Source organism: Peromyscus eremicus, chromosome 14 (assembly GCF_949786415.1).
Source record: "Peromyscus eremicus chromosome 14, PerEre_H2_v1, whole genome shotgun sequence".
Lineage (NCBI taxonomy): Eukaryota > Metazoa > Chordata > Mammalia > Rodentia > Cricetidae > Peromyscus > Peromyscus eremicus.
The window spans coordinates 76,307,737-76,330,625 of record NC_081430.1 but is presented as its reverse complement, the minus strand read 5'-3'; the positions used below and the strand labels follow the sequence as shown (position 1 = coordinate 76,330,625).

The 22,889-nt window shown below is 35.9% G+C and overlaps 1 protein-coding gene and 2 pseudogenes across 2 annotated transcripts in view; 2 read left to right on the top strand and 1 right to left on the bottom strand.

Moving 5' to 3' along the window:
* Gphn (gephyrin) overlaps positions 1-22,889 on the bottom strand; it is a 409,924-nt gene that overhangs the window by 281,918 nt on the left and 105,117 nt on the right. For both annotated transcript variants that reach the window (XM_059278956.1, XM_059278958.1), the window contains exon 3: positions 7,416-7,473. In XM_059278956.1, coding sequence (XP_059134939.1) covers positions 7,416-7,473 — 58 coding nt within the window. The remainder of the gene's footprint in view (positions 1-7,415; positions 7,474-22,889) is intronic.
* Positions 2,681-3,375, top strand: LOC131924544 (ephrin type-A receptor 7-like; annotated as a pseudogene).
* LOC131924543 (TGF-beta receptor type-1-like) lies at positions 13,944-14,594 on the top strand (annotated as a pseudogene).

Genomic DNA, 22,889 nt, shown 5'->3' with positions numbered 1-22,889 from the left:
TTTCCTTCTTGAAGTTTTAAGCCTTTTGTTGTTATTTCCTTTTCTCTGGAGAATATATGTAGATATTCTTTCAAAGAAAGCTATATAATAAAAGAATTTTAATTTTCTTTTATTTAAATATATCTATATTCCTTATTCATTCCTACAGCATATTTAGACATACGGAATTTGTGATTGAAAGCTCTTCTTTGCAGTATTTGAAAAATATGCCACTTCCTTCCTTTACACATTTTTTTTTTCCTGAACCATGGGGATATTTAGTCCATATCTGTGTATAGCATTTACTTACAAATGCATTAAACAGCACTATGAATTTCTGAACATGAACAAATATGAATAAACAGGCATGAAATCAAACGTGAGAAATGTTTTTGATATATGAACTATACATACTTTTTCATTTATGGGCTTAGAAAATGCTGTCTAGATTTTATTTCTTTTGTTTGCTCTTCAATTCAAACTAATATTTTAAATACACAATTTGAAAGCAAAACAACAATCCATCAGAACACAAGTCATTCCTAGGTACAAAGTAAATATACACACTTTAGACCTCAGTTTAGAAAATATCACTCAGGATCTTAGAGCCCATTGCTTCTGAAGCAGTTGATAACAGTAAAGAGAAGGCAATGCATCTCTTTCATCAGAAGCAGGAAATCAGGAAGCTGAAAAGAAAGACACAAAAAGACTGACAAAGAATGGGCAAGTGAGAAGTACTGAGCAAATAGGCTGTGTTCACAAAAACATCTTCAGGCACAGAGCAGTGGCTTTCCTGTTTGCTAGCGAGCCAGGAGAAAAGGCACTAGGTAAAAATAAAGGCACAGTAAGAAACAAGGAATGGGAAGAACTGCCATCAGAATCTCTGAAAGAGAGGTCACGGAAAAAGGCGGGGACACTTCTTCAAGGATGAGCAGGTCATACTTGATAACTAGGATCACAGAGGTAATTGTGCAAACTGTGCTTGTTTTTAGGGTCAAATACTAAAACATGGGACATCGAAGAAAAATGTAAGGGTGGTTAAGGTAGAGTGAGACCAGTACCAGGCAGAGGGGAGCAAGAGGGTTTCAACATCAATAAATATGCCCTGAAAATTAGAGATAACCATGGTTAAGATGAAAGAATTTAAATGCCAGCCTGAAAATGGGGGATTTTAGTTGGCAATTAGGAACATGAAACTCCTAAATAATATCTAGTGCCATTTGAAGAACTGGAATTAAAAAAAAAAAAGCAAAACCAAAAAAAGATGAAAAAGCAGATAGAATATATAGAATGCTTAAGAAAATAGAAACACTTTGAAATAGTTATTAATCCAAAAAAGTTGTCATTTATATCATCTTTCAAAAATATTCTGAAAGTCATTTATAATGGCTTTACAACTGATAAAATGGTCCTCCATAATTACTCAGAAACTCTAGGAATCTTCAAGACAGAGAAACCTGATTAAAGAGTAGCCTACCACTCGGGGCTGTCTCTCTATCTACCTAACAGTAGATAGTACCATGCTCACCATGATTCTGTTTCTTTACATTAAAATGTGTATGAGCAAGCAAGACTCCTCAGTGGGTAAGGATACTTGCCATCAACCCTGCTAGTCTGAGTTCAATCTCTGAGCCCATATGGTAGAAGAGGAGAACTGACTCTGGCAAGTTGTCCTCTGATCTCCACACATGCATTGTGGCATACACATACACACACAAAATAAACAAATATATATTGTATATGCCCATCATGTACATGCAGGAAATAAATCACTTATATATTACTGAAGCAACTTGTTATTATTTCAATTACATTTTTTTACTCTTCAAACTATTAGGTTGAATGATTTAGTGACTGTGGGAGCCCACAACTGACTCAGTTTCCCAGTTTGAATCTGAAGTCTATTCTGAGTCAATAGAGTTCAAGCTTGTTTGTTCCAAGGCTGTGAAAAAGTTCTGATTAGCCCACAGAGCCTCCTTGAAGGGCTGTGAGAAAGTCCTGATTAGCCCACAAGAAGGAACACACTATCTAGCTAGATGCAGGCTGCCAATGCTAGCCAGAGGTACACTGAGATAGAAAATGAAACTGCCAGCTCCTTGACGCAAGGCAGGATAGATAGTGGTTGAATGCCTGTGCTGTGCATTGCTCTACCTCTGTCCTTCAAAACCGTATATAAGCTGGCTGTGAAATAAACTCGGGGCTGTCTGGCATTGACCGGCAGACCTCTCAACTCTTTTCTGTCTTCTTCATTGTCTCTTCAATCTGCACACCTCTACCCAGCTACCCAGCTGACTGTCAGCAGGCCCGACAAGTGACATCTCCCTATATTATAAAAATAGTACATGTGAAATGCAGATTACTAACTAAAAATTAAGTAAATAAAATCTATGAGCTGTTCTTTCATATACTTTGGATATCTGCCCTTTTGTACTATTTAAAATATATGCTTGATTTGCAAAAGTTGTATGTTTTACAAAGAAGACAACATAATTTTAAATGCCATATTCTAAAAATACAATTCAAGCAGAAAACACAGTGTGAACAAACAGGAGAGAGAGAGAAATCAAAGAGTTAACAGCAGTCCTAGAACCCAGAAGGGGATTAATGCAAGGAGCACAATAATAAACCACAATAACCCACTTTGGAGCAAACAGCATCTTAAAAGCTGCAAACCAACTGCAGAAAAAAAAAAAAAAATCAAATGTGCTCACGCACCTTGGTTCTTCAAGCTTGGTACCCTTTGTGAATTATTTTGTGCTACATCTGGCTGTTGTAGCACAACAGAAGCGTAGCTGGAAAAGAAGTACCACTACTGGACTATAAGGCACAACAAACAGAATCAAAAGGTATTCCCTCTGTAGCCAATTGGAGGGAAGAAATTAGTGGTTTGAATGAGAACTACAGTCTGATCAGAACATGCCAGGTGTGCCAAGTCAGGAAACCCAACTAAAACAACTGGCGGTGGACTAAGCAGATTTCAAGGTAATGTACAAATGTTTCATAGAATGGAAATTCACTCTGAGTGATTGTAATTGTCTTCTCAGAGTACTGAGAACTTGCAAGGAAACCTTTACCTTGTACTGTTATGAAACAGACTATCACAACGGCAGGAATAGATGAGAAAACTTCTATGTAAAAATGGACACCAGTGCTGAAGATTAAAGTTTTACACAAGGTGATCTTGGTAAAAGAAAAAGGAAGCTGAACACTAAGGTTAGAGAGATTGAACCTTGGTCCAAAAAGGGATTCTATCTTGCCTTTCTGGATACAGACGCTCGGACAGCTTTAGTTTCTGTTGAAGTACACAAGAAGGGCTGCTCCATTATTGAGAACTTAGCTCTTTTTCCAGATTCAGTGACTGGCCCCTTTTCCATTTGTAATGTTTTATATCTGTAGCTTTCAGGTTTATACTTTCTATTTGGATTTTTTTGTAATTTTTTCACTTTCACAAGATATCCCATTTGTTGTGAACAGGATTCATATACATATACTGGAGCATTTTTAGGATAGTTTAAATTTTCTTTAAAAATTTTTCTTTTATTATTTATTAAAAATATTGCTGTATAATTTTCCCTCTTTCTCTCTTCCCTCTAACACCTTACATGTTTCCCCTGCTTTCTCTCAAATTTATAGGTTTTTAAATTGTCAAGTATGTAGGTATAAATGAATAAATATATAAGTACAACTTGCTGAATGTATGAAGTATTGCTTGTATGTATATGCTTTTGGGGCTGAGCACTTGGTACTAGACAATCAATTAGGGTGCTCATCCCTGAGGAAGACCAATTCTCTCTCTCTCTCAGTAGGTGTAAGTTATCTATAGCTCTTCATTTAGGAGTGGGGTTCAGTGAGATTCACCCCATCCACACTGGCATGTTGACTAGTAACATTGTTTAAGTTTTATTTAGGCAGAGATACTGTTGAGATTTCATGAGTGGTTTTCCTGTCATATCTAGCAGACATAATCTTAAAATTCTTAATAGATAATCTCAGCATTTGATTCATTTTTCGATCTGCTGTCTGATGACTATTTCTCCCCCCCTTTTCTGTTTAATTAAAAAGGAAGGTTTTAACTTTAACATAGTAAAATTACGCATAACAAAACAGTTATCAAGCAAGAATTACAGTTACAATATTTAGTCTATTTATATTTGGCAAATTCAAAGAAAATATTCTGTTTATCCTATATTTGAGTCTAAGGTTTCACATCTAACTTATCTTTTATCATAACTAAGAAAAATTATAACTATGTTTCACATCTAACTTATCTTTTATCATAACTAAGAAAAATTATAACTATCTAGTCTTCAACTACATCAAAGACTTCAGATGGATATAATATTACTAAGTAAATAAGAAGTTCATTGTAAGGACCTTTCAAAAATCTAGAATGACAGAGACAGCTGCCTGCCTGGACAATCACCCAAAGTTCTTCTGCAATGTTGGGGCATCCATCTTCAGCCCATAGGCCTAGTTGATGACTATTTCTTGGTTCTTAGTATGAAAAGAGATCATATACTCAGCATTTGAGAGTTCATGAGAATACTGTATTTTAGTAAATACCTCCAATGTTATGAATGGAACAGCTTGAGGACCACATGGAGATATCTGTTCAATATCTTGCTAGGTACACCAATATCACTCTGGCAAAAGAGAACCACTGATTCATACTGGCAAGTAGAGGTTCACTTTCCTTGTTGGACCCAAAAAAGTCTTGCCTGGTAAAAGTGAGTGTCACCTTATTTCACTGTTGATCTTAAATAGGGGCAGATGCTGAGACAAAGAATAGGGAAAGAAAATGGGTAAGTGACACTGCATGGTGTCTTCAGCCTTGTTGATATGGCAAAGGAGTGATGACTTGACCTTTAAACTAGGTAAGATAACAATGACTAGCTTCACCTTGCACTGCCTTGTTCAGACATACTATCCCTGGATGGGTATCTTGGATGGGATGGCTGTGGACAGAAATGGAGGGATGAAGATGGAAAATGAGATCTCTACTTGGCTCTGCTAACCTCTTTAAAGGTTAACTGACTTTTTTGATTGATGTTTAGTGAAAATTAAGTGAAGAGTGCTGAACTGTTTTTCATATTCTTAGGCAACTCTGATCATTTTCTCCCAGATAGACAAAAGGTTTATGTGCGAGAATCCATACAAGCCTTTTGTCTGTTTCTGTTTGTGATTCCAGGTTGGAGGCTTCTTTAACACTCTGTCCAGAACATACTGAAGATTGGAATACATGGAAGATAAGGCAAAACAGGGAATTAATGGCTATGTCACTTCTTAAATCCTTTTGTACTTGGATCATTTGTTCTTCTCTTACCAATTTTTTGAGGTTTTTCTATTTTTCCATATTTTTTACCAATCTTTAGATTCCTGCTAAAAGGAAGACTTTGGAGGACTGAGGTTACTTCATTTTTGCTGGTTTTAGAAGTGTTTTCAGCAACAATATTTTTGAAAACTGACAAATTTATTGTAATATTGTCTGGAGCAATTAACTCATAAGCAATAAATGAACTAAATAATGGTTTTTGATGTTTAAACATTACGAATATATTATACCTGACAAAATTGAGTTACGTTTCATTAACTGACATCATTTTAAGACTAAAAATATGCAAATAAATATGTGTATTTATTTATACATGGTACATTATAGGTACCATATCAAACTTAAGCTACATCATATACTTTTGATAATTTCAGATTACTTGACACTCAACTGGGCGGTGGTCGTGCATGACTTTAATCCTAGCACCAAGGAGGCAGAGGCAGGTGGATCTCTGTGAATTCAAGGCCAGCCCTGGCATATAGAGAAAGTTCCAGAACAGCCAGGGCTATTACACAGAGAAAGCAGTTATCAAAAAACGAAACAAAACAACAACAACAAAAAGTTTTAAGAGTAATTCCACCAACACATTTGAAAACATTTTTATGCCTCAATGCTCAACTCCTTTCAGTTACATGTTATATGCTTTAAGGAATCTCCTAATACAACTCATAATTCTAAAATCAGACAAAACAAAATAAAACCTTCACAAAAATTTAAAACCCCTTACAAGAATAGTCAACTTTTCTGTAAATTAGCTAAATACAAATCTATTGCTTCTAGTGCGTATCTGCTCTAGGATATGTCTTTAGCCTATTGCCTAATAGAACTTTACACGTTGATTCTATTTACTAGCATGATCTCAACTAACTGCTGTATGATTACAAATCCTAATGTCAATCATAGGATTCTTCTCTCTGCTTGATCTAGGCTGACTTATCTGATGAATCCTAATATTCTTGAAATTCCTCTTTTCTTTTGGCTTTTTGAGATAGAGTTTCTCTGTGTTAATAGTCCTGGCTGTCCTGGAACTCACTTTGAAGACCAGGATGGTCTAAAACTCACAGAGATCCTCCTGCTTCTGCCTCCCGGGTTCTGGGATTAAAGGCCTGCAACCATTACACACAGTTAAATTTGTCTTGTCTTTTCCTTGAGAGACTCAGATCTCGTTATATAGTCTGGTTGCTTAGAATCTGATGTGTAGACCATGCTGGTCCCAAACTTGTGATGATCCTTTTGACTCTTGATTGCCAACTGCTGGGATTACAGGCTTGTCTCAATCACCATATCTGTTTTATGTGGTGCTAGAGATTGGATTCAGAGCTTTGTGCATGCTAAGCAAGCACTCTCCAAACTGAGCTACATCCCGGCCCCTTTTTTGATTTTTAATGCTAGAACAAATGTATGGCATTATTTCCTGCAGAGAGCATACAGTATGAGAGGTGACATATTGAAACCAATAGTTTCTCACATAATAATGAGTTTAAATTACTTAAAATTAATAAACAAAATTAAAGAGTAATTACAAAATTTTCAACTTATTGAAGTTGATATTGAAAAGTTCAACCAAGCCTTTAATCCCAGTACTTGGGAGGCAGAGCCAGGTGGATCTCTGTGAGTTCGAGGCCAGCCTGGGCTACCAAGTGAGTTCCAGGAAAGGCGCAAAGCTACACAGAGAAAGCCTGTCTCGAAAAACCAAAAAAAAAAAAAAAAAGTTCAACCAAATTAAGCATTATAGATTGAGATTTTTATATATCAACCACAAGACTGGTAAAGACTTACAGGGAGAGAAATATTAAAACGATAATCCATTATACATACTAATGCTTACACAAACTATGTCTTATATTTTCAATAAATCACATGGGAAGGATTTTTAAATTATATTTTACTTAACTTTTTCCCCAGAACTGTATTGCAAACATTAGATAAAATCTGATGGTGTTTCTGTAATATGCATGTATTTTTAACTTGAGTAGAGTAACTAGGAGTTTAATAATATTTTAACATACCAATAGATTCAATGACATTTAAGAGGTAACAATTTTCCCCTCTGCTCCTAAATAAAATGCTAAGCCTCGGTAGGCGTGAAAATTTCATACTATACCTTGATTTCTTCTATTTCATCTGGTACTATCTTGTATGCTGATATAGTCCCACCCAACCTGAAATTAGGAGAAGAAAATATTCTTAAAACCAGCAACAGTGTAAAAATATATGAATGATATATGCCATTAGTATTGGAGTGCCACCAGAAATCTCCCAAGACCTACCTCCGTAGCCATGGGGAAAAACATTTTTGTTGCCTTTTCCCATTTCTTAGTTTAGAAGAGACAGGCAACAAATGACTACCCAAAGAGGAAACATTACATTGGATTTTTATTCTGAATTAAACTTCCATTATTGATGGTTTTAATAATGCTGAAGCTGTCACATTTATTGCTGGATTCTGTCACAACATATATCAAGAACCAAGAGCAAACCTGTTTTTATTTGCTTAATTAATAAACTTGATTTCTTGAAATAGTGTTTCTGAAAATTGAACACAAAGTTAAGTTAACATATCCTGCTCTAAGCACATTTCCTAGTTTCCCAATAATCATCATATTATACTTGTGTGGTGTAATTGTCACAACTAATAAATCAATATTGATTTTGCTTAATTTTTTTAAAGAGAGTCTAAGAGACGAATGCGCCCAGCACTATCAAAGAGAAAGAGAAAACAAATTGTGAGTTACAGTTTTAGCCCTAATATTTAAATTTAAATAATTTCAAAACAGAAAGCTTTAAAGACATTATCATTATAAAAATAGTTTTTACAGTTTTTTCTTTTTAACAATTCTTTATACCTAAAGCAGTTAATTAAAATTAACACATGCAACAATTGTTACATAAATGGGATAGAGTACAGAAACAGTTCTAATTTGTTATTAAAAAATTCAAAGATGCTATGGTGAAAATGGTTGATAAGGGAAGAAAAATACAAAGTTACAATGCTATGATCAACCTAAATCCTATTTATAGAAACAATTCATTTTTCTCATGATTACTGCTAAAAAGCACCTTAGATACCTCAATCTGCTCCTATAAAGATGGAGGAAGGTAACTTTCCAGATAAGTATTTATCTAACTTCAAACAAAGGGAATGGTTTTGACCATTAAGAAGGTGAGGCAAGCCAGATATGACATGGCTGTTACAGTTTGGGCTACAGAGTAAGTTCCAGGACACTCAGGGCTATTACACAGAGAAACCCTATCTCGAAAAACCAAAAATATCAAAAAACAAACACACAAAAAAAACTCCGAACAAAACAAACAAAAAAAGAAAAAGAAAAGAAAGGAGAATGGAAATAGAGTGTAAATGCTGGAGGAAAATATTCAGTAAATAGATAGAAGCAATTCAGAAAACGCAAGGAAACAACTAAGTAATAAACAACTTATTGGGGGAGGGGGAGTTTATGAATAAACTTATTTCAAACTATCCTTATTTTCCACCTACTTCCTAAATACAACCGAAAATAGTGGTTTTGACCTCTGAACTAACTTCTGAAATGGTATTTCCATCTCCATGGCATCATTAAACACAGATACATTCTAAATACCCTTAGTTTTAAGATGTTATTAGTATCAGTTTCTTTACCAGGCCTTAGGTCACAAAATGACTTACTCCAGATTTTATTACATAAATTGTCCATCTTACTGATGAAGAAAGAATAAATGCTGAAATAAGTATATAAAAAGTATTATACATTGATAGTCACACTGATAATAAATAATACCTTAAATATTACAAGTAGTACAGAAGCCTTCCTTATCCAGAGTACATAGGACTATAAGTGTGGTGATGTTGTGTTCCCCAAAATATTGTGCACCCTAATAAATTTATCTGGGGTCAGAGAACAGAACAGCCACTAGATACAGAGGCCAGAAAATGGTGGCACTCACACCTTTAATTGTAGCATTCCATCTGGATCTCTGTGAGTTCAAAGTCACACTGGAAACAGCCAGGCATTGTGACTCACGCCTTTAATCCCAGAAGTGATGGCAGAAAGCAGAAAGATATATAAGGTGTGAGCACCAGGAACTAGGTCGGTTAAGCTTAGGCTTTTGAGCAGCAGCTCAGCTGAGAGACATCCAGTCTGAGGAAACAGGATCAGCTGAGGAATTGGTGAGGTAAGGCTGTGGCTTGCTCTGCTCCTCTGATCTTCCAGCATTCACCCCAATACCTAGCTTCAGGTTTGATGTTATTAGTAAGACCTGTTAAAATTCATACTACATACAAGTATTTCATATCTTCTATTTTTGGATTTTATAATATTCCATATACATAACTTAGACATGGGACCCAATTCTAAATAACCATTAATACTAAAAGTACTTTTATGTATTTATGATGATGTGTGTCACCATGGACCAAGGGACATAAAGTAGTCAAAAGACAACTTGCCAGTGTCAGTTTTATCCTTCTATTATGCAGGTTCCAAGGTGAAACTTGGGTTGTCAGGCTTGATGGCAGATACCTTTACCTGCTGTGTCATCTAACTGGCCCTGTGTTTTATACACATACCTCTTGGGTAATTTTTTAACATATCTTTGTTGTGCCTGCAAGAAGTCATGTAGAATTTTCACTTAAGGCATCTTGTTAATGTTCAAAAGATTTCAGATTGTATAGCATATCAGGTCTCAGGATTTCAGATTAGAGATGCTCAACTTGTATTCATTTAATATATGCAAATCATTATATCAGAGTTTAAATTCATTTTATCATTTAATTCTTAGAATTTACAGGAGCTATTATGAAAAGTGTGAAAAATTTCACAACCTTTTACTGGAGCATTAACTCCATATAAAATAATGGGCTTCATCATGACACTGTCATTTATATATATATAAATATATATGGTTTCATTGTGAAATTGTCATCCATTAAAATTATTATACTTAGCTGTGCCCCCATTCCCTGGATTCACTTCCTACTTGCAAAAACCCCTTCTATTTTCATGCCTTATTGCTTTATTCTGTATGGCAGCAAACATACAATACTTGTCTTTTTGAATGTGGCTTGTTTTTTCAAACATGATCTCCAGTTTAACCCACTTTCTTTCAAATGACATAACTCTGTTGTTCTTTATGGATGAACAATATTCCATTATTTGTACATTTTTCTATTCATTTATCTACCGAATGTCATCTACACAGGTTCAATGTCTTAACTGCTGTGAATAGCGCAGCAACAAATGTGTTATCTCCATCATACGTTGACTATGATTCCTTTGGGTACATAACCAGTGTCTTAGGGTTTCTATTCCTGTGAAGAGACATCATGGCCATGGCAACTCTTATAAAGAAAAACATTTAATTGGGGATGTTTATCATCATGGCAAGAACATGGTGATGTGCAGGCACACATGGTACTGGAGAAGGAGCTGAGAGTCCTACATCTTGATCTGCAGGTAACAGGAAGTGAACTGAACCAGGCATACCTTGAGCATAGAAGACCTCAAAGTCCATCCCCACAGTGACACACTTTCTCCAACAAGGCCACTTACATCAACAAGGCTGCACCTCCTAACAATACCACTCACTAAAAGCTTATGGGGGCCAATTACATTTATACTACCATACCCAGTTAAACCAGTTAAATCACATGGCTTCACTAGTAGACAATCTATCCACGCTATTGAAGTGCTCCGTTTCCTGCACCTTTTCTAACTGTGGTTTCTTTTTTGAGAGTTTCGTAAATGTAATTTGAACATATTCATTGATACCTCTCCCCAACTTTTCTGATAGGCACCCTTTCCACACCTCACTCCCATCCCAAAAATTCTGAGTTTTTTTCTCTCTACCTTCCCTCCTATCAAGATCTTAGTGATTGCCACTCTAACCAGGTCAATATGAAACACCAAGATACTTTTGTTTGGTTTTTGGTTTTTTTGAGAAAGGGTCTCACATTGGCCTTGAATTTTTGTCAATCTTCCTGTGTCAGATGAGATTACAAACTTGAGCCACCAAAGTCTGATTCTCCTTCTAGTTTTGGTTTGCATTTCTTTGATGGCAAGATATTGAACATTTTTTAATGTATTTATTCACATTTGTACTCTTCTTTTGAGACTACAGTCTTCTGTTCATTTGCCCACGTACTGACTGGAGGATTTGTTCTTTTGTTGTTTGATTTTTGAGTTCATTATATACTTTGAAGAATAATCCCCAGTTAGATGACAAGTTGACAATATTTTCTCCCATTCTGGAGGATGTTTCTTACTCTGGCTATTCTATCCTATATTATGCAGAAGCTTGGTGACTTGATTTGATACCATATGTCAATTCTGGAATAAAAATTTGTCAAAGGGCTCATAACTATATTAACATCTGGAATTAAAGATTTAGTTCCAAAAACTATTAAAGGGATCATAAAATTCATATGGAAACTTAAAAGGTACAGAACAGTCAAACAATCCTGAAAAAATATTTGGGAGTTGTACTTTGTTTCTTCTAAAACTAGAGTAATCAAGACAATGTGATCCTTTTATTTCCCCTCACCTTGTCTCAAATATAGTTCCAATTTCCATGAATTTACCTATTTCACTGAGCAGAATGTGTTCAAGGTTCATATAGTATAGCAGTATGGAGCAGAACTTTATTTTGCTTTTATGGCTGAATTTTATTGCATTTGTGTCTAAATCACACTTGTTTATTTTTCTGAAAATAATGGCTGAATGATATTATAAAGAACAGGAGAATTCAAGTTTCTATTTAAGTCATTCCTTCCAAATGTTTTGGGAAGATTGCTTGGCTAGCATTGTTTGATCATTCTATGATGAGAGGCAGGTCAATCCAAAGGTTTTCCTGAGACCCTGATGTATGGAAAAGGAATGTAGTTTCATGTCTAAAACCAGGAACATGCTTTGCAAAGCCAGTAATAGCTTGGTCAGGGTCAGGGAGGGAACCCCTACAACACATACAAAGACCTAATATATGAAAAAAAGAACATATGCCTGGAAAGGCAAGAAATGGCTTGTGGCCAGGGCACTGGGAGAACTGGGACTTCAGATCCTGAGAGGTCCAATCTTTCCCCTAAAGGGTCATGGCTATCAGTCCCAAGACGACTCAGTCTGTGATGCCCTTACGATAACCTATGTTCTCTTTGTGTAACTTTGCTTGATTAGCTTCCTGCTGGATTTCATCCCACTGTATGATAGCTTTCTGCTGATTCTGTCTCATTTCCCCCTGAAAACTATGAATTACAGATGCTGTACTTCATAAACTCACTTGGTATAAGCCATCAGCTTGTGAAGAACTCTTCATTCCAAACTATGCTGTCTTGTTTATTATTTTCTCATCTCTGGTCTACCCTTTTTAGTAACTTATTACTGAAGAGCTGGATTTAATTAAAACGATTTTACAATAAGATAAGATACAACTTTTTTCATACAGAACCAAAGAGCTTATTATACGGCCTAAAAATTATATAAATCATTTTTAATTTTATATAAATCATTCAAGATTATAATCTGGCTCATATTTAAACCTAAAAGAATCAAAGGTTTGATTCTGGTTATAACTCAAGGTGGATATGAAATATAAAATTGTAAACTTTAAAAAAAAAAAGCTGACAGTCATCAGGTTAACTTTGAACAATGTCACTCTACTTTACATCTGGCTCCTCTGTCAACAGCCAGGGGTTAACTTTTAACCCCCTTGCCCCTTATAGCCAATAACTGCTTGGACCAAAGTTAAAGTTAATAGTTGTTTCTATGTGACTCCTAGCATGCATCCCATGCCTGATGCTTTTGCCCTTTACTATAAAAAGGGAGCCAGAACCTGCCTCCATTACCATAGCCTCAGAAATCCCGAACACTGGCTGTAGTCTCAGATAGCTGGTAAGGATTTGTACCCCTTGGTGATTTTTTATTTTTTTTTCTTTGTATTTTTCTGGAATAAAGTTTGCTTCTTATAGTGATATACTGTGTACCCTAAAAAACTTACCTGGAGATTGGAGGCCAGAGCTAGCCACTAAATTAGACATAGAGGTAGGCAGTGATGGCATACACCTTTAATCCTATCACTTGGGAGGCAGAGATCAGTCTGGATCTCTGTGAGTTCAAGGCCACACCAGGCTACATGAGAGAAACAGATCCAGGAAGTGGTGGAACACATCTTTAATCCTAGCACTTGAGACTCATGCTTTTGCTTAGGAAGCACACACAACTTTAATCCCAGGAAGTGATGTCTGGGCACAGAAAGGTATATAAGGTGTGAGGAAACAGGAACTCACTCTCTTGAGGTCGAGGATTTTGTAGAGGTAAGAACATCGCTGGCTTGTTCTGTTTCTCTGCTTTCACCCCAATATCTGGCTCTGGGTTTTATTTTATTATTATTACTTTTTTATTAATAAGACCTTTTAAGATTGGTGTTACATTTGGCGCCCAACGTTTGTGGCAGGAATTTATAAAAAAGCCGCTTGCCTGTGGTCTTGCAGTCCCCAGCTCAGGCCCGACCTGTATGCAGCCAATTGTGGTGGTGCATGCTGAAGGAGGCGGAGGCAGAATCCCGAGTTCGAGGCTAACCTGGGAGGCTTGCTGAGGAGGAGCTGTGGCCAGGGCTGGGCCAGGCCACAAATGGTGTTGGCAGGACCATGGAGGTGATGGCGACTGCTCCAAGTTACTGGCTGCTTCTAATCGTATTGGTGGCAGAAGAGATGCTGCTACCAGGGACTAAGGGTTAACCATTGCTTGTTTAGAGAACAATTGCCAGGACCATTATGTTACAAGAAAGCATTGGCAAAGGTCAGTTTGGAGAAGTTTGGCAAGGCAAGTGGTGGGGAGAAGTTGCTGTGAAGATATTCTCTTCTAGGGAAGAACGTTTATGGTTCTAAGAGGCAGAGACTTATCAGACTGTGCTGTTACACCATGAAAACATCCTAGGATTTATAGCAGCAGACAAGAAAGACAATGGCACATGGACTCAGCTGTGGCTGGTGTCAGATGACCATTAGCATGGATCCGTTTTAGATTACTTGAATAGATACACTGTTACAGTGGAAGGGATGATCAAACTCGTTCTGTCCACGGGGAGCAGTAGTGACCATCTTCACATGGAGATTGTTGGTACCCAAGGAAAGCCAGCTACTGCTCACAGAGATTTGAAATCAAAGAATAACTTGTTGAAAAAGACTGGAACCTATTGTATTGCAAACTTGGAACTGGCTGTGAGACACGATTCTGCAACAGATATAATTGATATTGCTCCAAACCACCGAGTAGGCACTAAAAATTTTCTGCAGTGAACCATGACCACATCTAACAGTGACTTTGAAGTCTCTAAAAAGATGATGGGGCCCCACAATAGTGATTCCATCAGGACAATGACAATACCACTAAGCTGTCAAGCACCACCCAAAGATCAGCTTTGGTATGTTTTCATGGTCAAATAGATATATGTTTTAGATAGACAGATCATCTTCAAACACTTTAGAGATCTACAGAATATAGCATTTAAGATGTTTCAATAACAGATTTTTTTCTTTTTTATGATAATGAGACATGCCTGCTCTTGTCATTACCAATCTACTTCAAAGAAAATGATGAGCATTGAAGAAACTCCATATGGAATTTACTTTCATTGTGGCAAAAGTTAGCCAGTGAGCAAGAAAATGCCCTTACATCAACTTTGTCTTACATCTTGTCTTTGTCTCTTATTCCCTACCCTTTGTCTCTCTGGGGCAAATCTCCTTTGTGCTGAGAATTTGGTCTTGGAATGTCTTGTGCCCACACAGGTCCCTTCAAAAACAAACAACTGCAGGAAAGTGGTAAGAAAAAGGAATCCACATCTAAAAACAATTAAGGGACATAACAGGGGGATTAGCTCAGTCATGTCACAACTGCCTAGCAACTTCAAGGCTCTGAGTTTAGACAATAACAATTAAAAAAAAATAGAGGAAGAATTTCAGGTGTGGGAGGAAAACGGTAATAAGTCAAATATAAACAATGTCTAACAAGGCAATAATAAAACCAGGAAATGGGTCAGGTGGTACAGTGATTACCTAGCAACTATAAAGCCATAAGTTTAATCTGTAGGCAGGAAGCCCTGGGTTTGATCCCTAGACCCAATGAATATACTTGGGTAAAGCACAGATATACTTCCAATATTCATGAATTCATCTTAAGTTAGAATTCAAGATTGGTCTGGGATACATGCTATTCAGGAAGACAAAACAAAACAGGGAAGCTTGGGAAATTTTGAATATTTATTGGACATCTAATGGTATTAAGAAAATATGAGAACAGCAAAATGGCTTAGCAGATAAAGGTCTTTTGTGAAAGTCTAGAAATTGATTTCTATCTTCAGAACCCTTATGAAGATAAAAGGACAGAACTGACTCCACAAAATTGTCAACTTTGACCTCTACAGAACACCATGGTAAGCACATACACATGCATTATGTGTACACACACACACACACACACACACACACACACACACTTATAGGACGAGAGAATGTCTGGTGGGACAGAAACTTTTGCCTACACACAACATAAATAAATATAAAATGCTAATTTTAAGTATACAATGCTAATGTATACTTGTCTAGAAAACAAAGGTGACTCCAACTTTTCCACTGAAATGTCTGTGAATAAAATTGCATGGTGCTACATGTGTGCTAGAAAATAATCTGGAGGCATATTTGAAAAGCATGAGAACTGCCCAAGAATTATGAATTGTTAAAGCTGTGAATCTGACACAGGGACTTAATACTATTATCTCTTTTATATATGTTTGAAGTTTTGTATTAGTTTTAAATGGTAAAAATATTTAAGTACAGAGAATAGGACTTCCTGTGTTAACAGGTGAATCCCTTCAGAATTGGAACATTCTGTTGTTTCTTTACTTAAATCCAATGGATAAACATGCCTTAAACACTGTTTTTAAAAAAAAAGTCAGTTTGATCACAATCACATACTGGGAGAGAAATTTTGTGGCCTAGTAACAGTTACAGGGATAACAGATTATTTCATAGCCTTAATCTTGGAGTTAAATACTTATTCATGCTGAATAGCTCAGTAAAATCAATAATGAAAACAGACTTCCTGATGGTTTAACAAACAACTATCGTGTTTATCCAGTTACCTATGATATGAAAAATTAGACCAAAACTGAATTTGTCTTAAAATATTTTTCTACAAAATAGATACATTTGTATCTGATAGCTATTTATTCCACCTTAAAATTCAGAAGCTTAAAACAAATATAACATTATTTATCTTAAATTTGTGGACTGGTTGAAAAAAACCTGCTCTCTGCTGGACTTGTTAGACCCAAAATTAATCTGTAAGTCCCAAGGACCAGGTAGCTTCCTGGGATTCTGGGGGTTATAGTTCTTGAAAAAATAACACCCACCCAAGGACCAAGCAATTTACTGGGATTCTGGGAAGTATAGTTCTTGGAAAATAACAACAAAGCCTAGCAGGAAAGTACTGTGGCCTATGGGTTTTGCCCATATAAGAGCTGCCAATATGTGCCTAGAGGCCACACAACTGGAATGTTTCCAGGTTATGGTCCTGACCAAATTCCATCTTGGTTAGTAATTAAAATTTTAATAAAAGCTTGCTTAAATTTGGCCAAAATCATGGAACTGGTTTTTCTGGTGAATTTCAGGATTAACAGACTGAATTGGATTCACTCAAATACCAAGCTAATTAGAGTATTGCTATACACATATGGGGCTCTACTGGAACCTCTTCCAGGTAGTTTTCAACCTACTCCTAAGGCTAATGAACTGACAAAATACACTCTGTTTGTAAGACAGATCTGTAAGACAGATAATAGATGCTTGTTCTATTAGTAAAATCAGTTTAGGTAACCAAATCCAAAGTCAAAAGACAAGGAAAAGCATTTTAACAAGAGGCTCTTGAAAATGTATATCAAAGCATTTAATGGGAATGATTGAACATAGAGAACTAAAATAGAATCTATCAAAAGTTTTAATTATTTGAAAAAATTTTCTGTTGGTATATCTTCTATTGGTTTATCAAGTTTTGATGCTACCAATTTTCATTTTCATATCCTTTCCTTTTTTAAAAAAAAAAAACAAACTACTTCTGCTTCATTTAAAGGATTCTCACCTAGATTAATATATTAGTTTCCCTCCTCTATTAGTTTCAACTCTTTCTAGCCATTATTCATCTTGTTATCAGAGTAAAATTCCAAAATTAGGATATTTTGCTAGTTCTTTTTTTAATCATATTGATAGTGACCCATTAACTTTACAAATACACAGATTCATCTCTCTCTAGAGATATGTTTATGAATCTCAATTTCTAGCACAATTAAATTATTCTCAGAAAACAAATAACTTGAGTGTGTTTATACACTTAGGAAATGGTAAGAAGTGATTTACACGTAGATCTTGGTTTGCTCCAAAATAGGCTCTTAACATTTATTCAGCATTGTCTTTCACTATATGGGCAAGACAGAGCTTAACATTTAGTGAATTAAAAGGGCATTTGGCACTGGATTGGAAAATATTGGGCAATAAAGGACAGGTCCATCATTCATGATAAATGTTGAATAAATGATAAAATAATGATAATGATCAAAAATTTTACTATTCATATGACATATTAGAATCTAGAATACTTTTCATCATGTAAAATCTGAAAATTCCCACTCCTGTTTAATGAGTCATGCCAACTGTTTTCTCTTTCAGCAAACCTCCTGGCCATAGAAATCCTCAGGTATACTTAGGTACTCTTCTATATCTCACTGCACTTTATACATACCTGTTTTCCCACACAGTGAATTTTGGTTATTTATACACTATTACTGAAGGTATATAAAACAATTGATAGAGGTATAAAGTCTGAGTTTCCATCTGCAGTTATACATTACCAAGATAAAATATCATAAAATGAGCTCTCACTCAATAACAAATCCTAGCTTTGCAGGACTATAGTCACCTCAAATCACAGTAATTGTAATTAGCCCTAAGTAACCATGGTTAATTTTTTACTGCATGCCTTCCAAACAAATCATAACTAGACAAAACCATTAAAATTTACTTAGGTTTTTATAAAGAGGGCCTGGCCACAAGGATGCATCTGCCAGATATATTCTAGTCTCAAGGAAGTTATTTTATACTAACTAATAAATGAATAGCTTCTTTTTATGCAAATTGCAGGGATCCCACTGATGCTGCTGATATGTGGTACCAACCTTGTCTAAGTATATAATAAATTGCACTTTGTATGATCCTAGATCTGCTGTCTCTCCTTGTATCTTAGGGCACCTTGGAGAAGATCATAATCTTGAACTAGCTTGGTTTCAAACACTGAACAAACCAAATTTAGATTATTACTTGATAAAGATGTAACACAAATAAAGTCCATAATCTGACATGTTCCCTTTGGAAAAAATTAAAGGTTCATAATGGAAGAAATTAAGATGAGGCTAGGATCACTCAACAACAAAATAGGCTAGAGGTATTGAAATTTCCCAAGACTAACTTCTTGGAAGAGGGCAATTATGCTGATGTGCAAAGACAGTCTATATATGATGACCACATCCTGGTTCTGTCATGCAGCAGCTTGTTCTAATACTTGGGACAGAACTGAAGAAGTCAGAAAGAGAACTGAGTCATTTACTAAAGTTATATAGGGCCCAAAAGAAACCTTCACTGACTTTTTTTTTATAAAGATTGACTTCAAGTGTAAATAGAATGACATCGAATTCTAAAGCTGGATAAATAATAATTGAATCTTTGGCTTTTGAAAATGCTAATACACAATGCAAAGGGGTAATTAGGCCTTTAAAGGCAAGATTGGCACCCTTAGAGGAAAGGATCAAGATGCAGTCAATATTGAATCTCATAACCATGATGATGTTTGGATAGGAGAGGTGATTTCCAGAGGCTTGAAGAAAAATCAAAATGTTAGGTGTTTTAATTGTGGCAAACAAGGTCATCTAAAAAGAGATTGTAGGCAGGGCGTTCCTAGAAACAATATTTTTTTCTAGGAATAATCTAAATAGAAGACCCCCATCTTCTGGAGTATGCAGAAGGTGTGGCAAAGGCCAACATAGGACCTATGAATGTAGACCAACAAGGGACAAACAAGGTAACTTTGCTATCAGGAAACACTGTGGGTGGGGAGGGGGGACGGACGGACGGACGGACTTCTCACAGCCCCCCCCCCCCCCCCCCCCCCGTGTCAAATTTGGTTCAGCTATTCTCTGTCATTGTGGGGGAAACTGCTCCCCATAGCAATGAAAGGATCTAACATCTATGGTTAAAAAAACAAACAAAAAACAACAACAACAAAAAACAAAAAAACAAACCATACTGCTCTGGATGATAAAACAGCTTTAGCAGATAGAACAAAAAATTCAGGATAAACCATAAAGCAAATACTATAAAGATTAGATTCAAACAAGACAGACCTCTTGATTAGAAGAGGTGATAGTTCATCAAACAGCATAACCATTCAGTCTAAACTAACTTGTAAGACTAACAAATGCTTTTCATTTGATCAGATATAACTTGCCAAAAGAGAAACTTCCCAAAGTCAGGGTTGGGGAAGGGTTTTGTTTTTGTCTTTCTAGGAGAATGAAGGTTCCAATTAAGGAATCTGAAGACCACTGGACAAATGAGATATCTGAAGAAAAAGGACAAATATAGAGAAAATGTTCCAAGAAAAAGAGTAAATTGGCCTATTAGCATATCACATTTCCAACAGGATAAAATTTCATAAATCTTCCCAAATGTTTGTTTTTGCTGTTCTCCACAGGTACATAATGCAAATGGTCTTTTTTGTGGTCCCAGTTCAATTAAAAATTAAAGTTGGCTTTGGAGTTGGGCTATGGTTCTCTCCTCCTCTAAACCTAAGCATGCTTGTTAAAAGGAAAATCCAAAAATCTCCTGTCTCATGCCAGAAGAGCCACCTGATAAGGGACAGAAGAAAAACCAAAACTAAGGGACTATTCTACTGGCAATAATTCCATTATCCTTTGGTTTTATTTTGACTCTTTAAAACTTTTCAATATCTCAAAATCTATAAAATTAACATATATATTAAACCTTTTGTATAATATTAATAATGGTCATATAGAGTACTAATTCTAAAAAAAAAAAAAAAAAGTTTCATCTAGCTTCCTGTACATGATTTCAGGTTTGAGTCTCTATCAGATAACTAGGAATTAAGTTTTCATACTCGGAGGTACATAACAAATTATGGTCCTTTAAACTCTTAGAGATCTGCTGCATATGACACTTAAAATATTTAAACTTTCTACAGTGAACCATGACCATGCTTAACAGAAACCCTTAAAGTCTCCAAAAGGAGGATGGGGCCCCACAATGATGATTCAACTGGGACTATGGTAATGCCACTAATCTGACAAACGCCACCCAAAGATCAGCTTTGGACTACAAACTCCTCAGGACAATTTCAAGGTATAGCTAAGATGGTCCAGCCTCACAGAATACTCTAGCCAGGACTAAACCCCTGAACTTTCCCATTACACAGACTGGACAACAAATGATAAAGCTAGCACTCCCAGGACTTGACAATTATCCCAATTTTTCAGGGTTCCCTAAAGATGCCATCACCCCCAGACAGCAGGAAGTAATTTTAAGAATACGACACCCACATTCCCAAGAGGTGGAGTGGGCAGTTTTTGGTTGTTCAGTGGATTATAGATATTTGTCATCATTTGTGGGGGGGGGGGGTTGGTTACAAGTTGTAACTGGTAATGATCATGAAGAAAGCTGAATGAAGATTAGATTTAGGGATCTCATTGTGAAAAGAAAAAGGGGGGATATGGGAATGATAGGATAAAAGGGTAGATTATTGAATCAACTTTTAACCAAAAGAGCAACTACTAGTCTTAAATATTTTACATTGGTACAGATTTTTATATACTGGTACAAATCTGAGGTTATTTTTGTTATACTGTATATATGTTTCTACTCTTGTTTAAGATATTTTGATATTGATACAAATTTAAGGTTATTTTGGTTAGAACATGCTATACATGTTTCTACTCTTGTTCAAGGTATTGTACATATACAGCTCAATTAACAATGTAATGTAAATTTCTAGTCCTTGAAAGTTATTATTACAAACTATTGAGGAAAATAAAGAAATGCAGGTTAGTAGTTAGTCACCTATTACAATCAAACTTGTAGCCCTGTTAGGTGTGTTTTCAAGGCCAAACAGATATATTTTAGATAGGTGGTCTTCAAACACTTCAGAGATCTACAGAATATGGCATTTAAGGTGTTTTAATAACATAAGGGTTTTTTGTTTGTTTAAATGACAATGAGACATGTCTGCTCCTGGCAACACTAATCTACTTCAGAAAAGATGATGGGCACCAAAGAAACTCCATATGGAGTTTACTTTCTTTGTGGACAGTTAGCCACTAAGCAAGAAACTGCCCTTATTTCGACTGCTGACAGTACGCTGTCCAAACTGGACAAGCAGGAAACAAAAGAAAGTGACTGTCCAGCTTTACCAAGACAAGGTGGGAGAGTCCTTCAAAAATCCTGCTTCACTGAAAAGTCGGTGAGATATTCTAGGCCTGTAGGCTGAAGATGGATACCCCAATGTTACAGAGGAACCTTTGGTGACTGTTCAGGCAGACAGCTGTTTCTGTCATTTCTTAGTTTTCGAAGTAGTCTGCTCTGCACTTCCTGTTTACTCAGGTAATATTATATCCTTTTCAGGTCTCTGATGGAGCTGAAGACTAGAAAGTTATAATTATAGCTTTCCTTGTTAACAAATTCAGAAAAGAAACTCACAAAAGAGGTGTAAAGTGCATAAGGTTGAGAGACATAAAATGATAAATTTGGATTGGTAATACAAGTTAGGACAGAAAGTGAATTAGGTGTAACACTTTGGACTCACCAATATAGGATAAGTAATGGAGTATTTTCTCTGAATTTGTGAAATGCTATGAATGAGCCATTGTTAATGTAATATTTGGCTGTATATATTTGTATAAAGTTTTTTTTCTATGTTAGTTAAAACATTTGCTTTTTATTTAGACAAAAAGGAGGGAATGTTGTATGACATTTTGTGTTCTGACAAATAAAGTTTGTTTGGAGTCAGAGGGCAGAGCTAGCCACTAGTTAACCATACAGGTCTGGAGGTCTGTACAGAGAGAAGATAGTAAGTGATAAAGTGGAGCAGAGAGAGGATCTAGTGCCCTTTTGGACAGAGGAATGGAAGAGGTAGGAAGCTAATAGCAGCTGCTCCCAGTTCTCTGATCTTTCAGACTTTTATTCCAATATTTGACTCTTGATTTTTTATTGACAAGATTAACTAGATTTACATATCACACCAATGTATATGAAATCAAAATAAGTAAGTTACTAAAAAAAAAAATCTGACAGCCAATTCCAAAAACAGAGCATAGAAAGTTCTAGCTGTGTGTTGGGGGCAGTCTCTAGCTGTTGTAGCACAGGTAAGACTTGACTTGTGATCCCTGTGATCCTGTCTCTCCATTCCTCACAACTATTGATATTACAGGTATTCACTACCATACCTGGCAGTGATATCTGAGATAATAATTTTAAATGATTAAT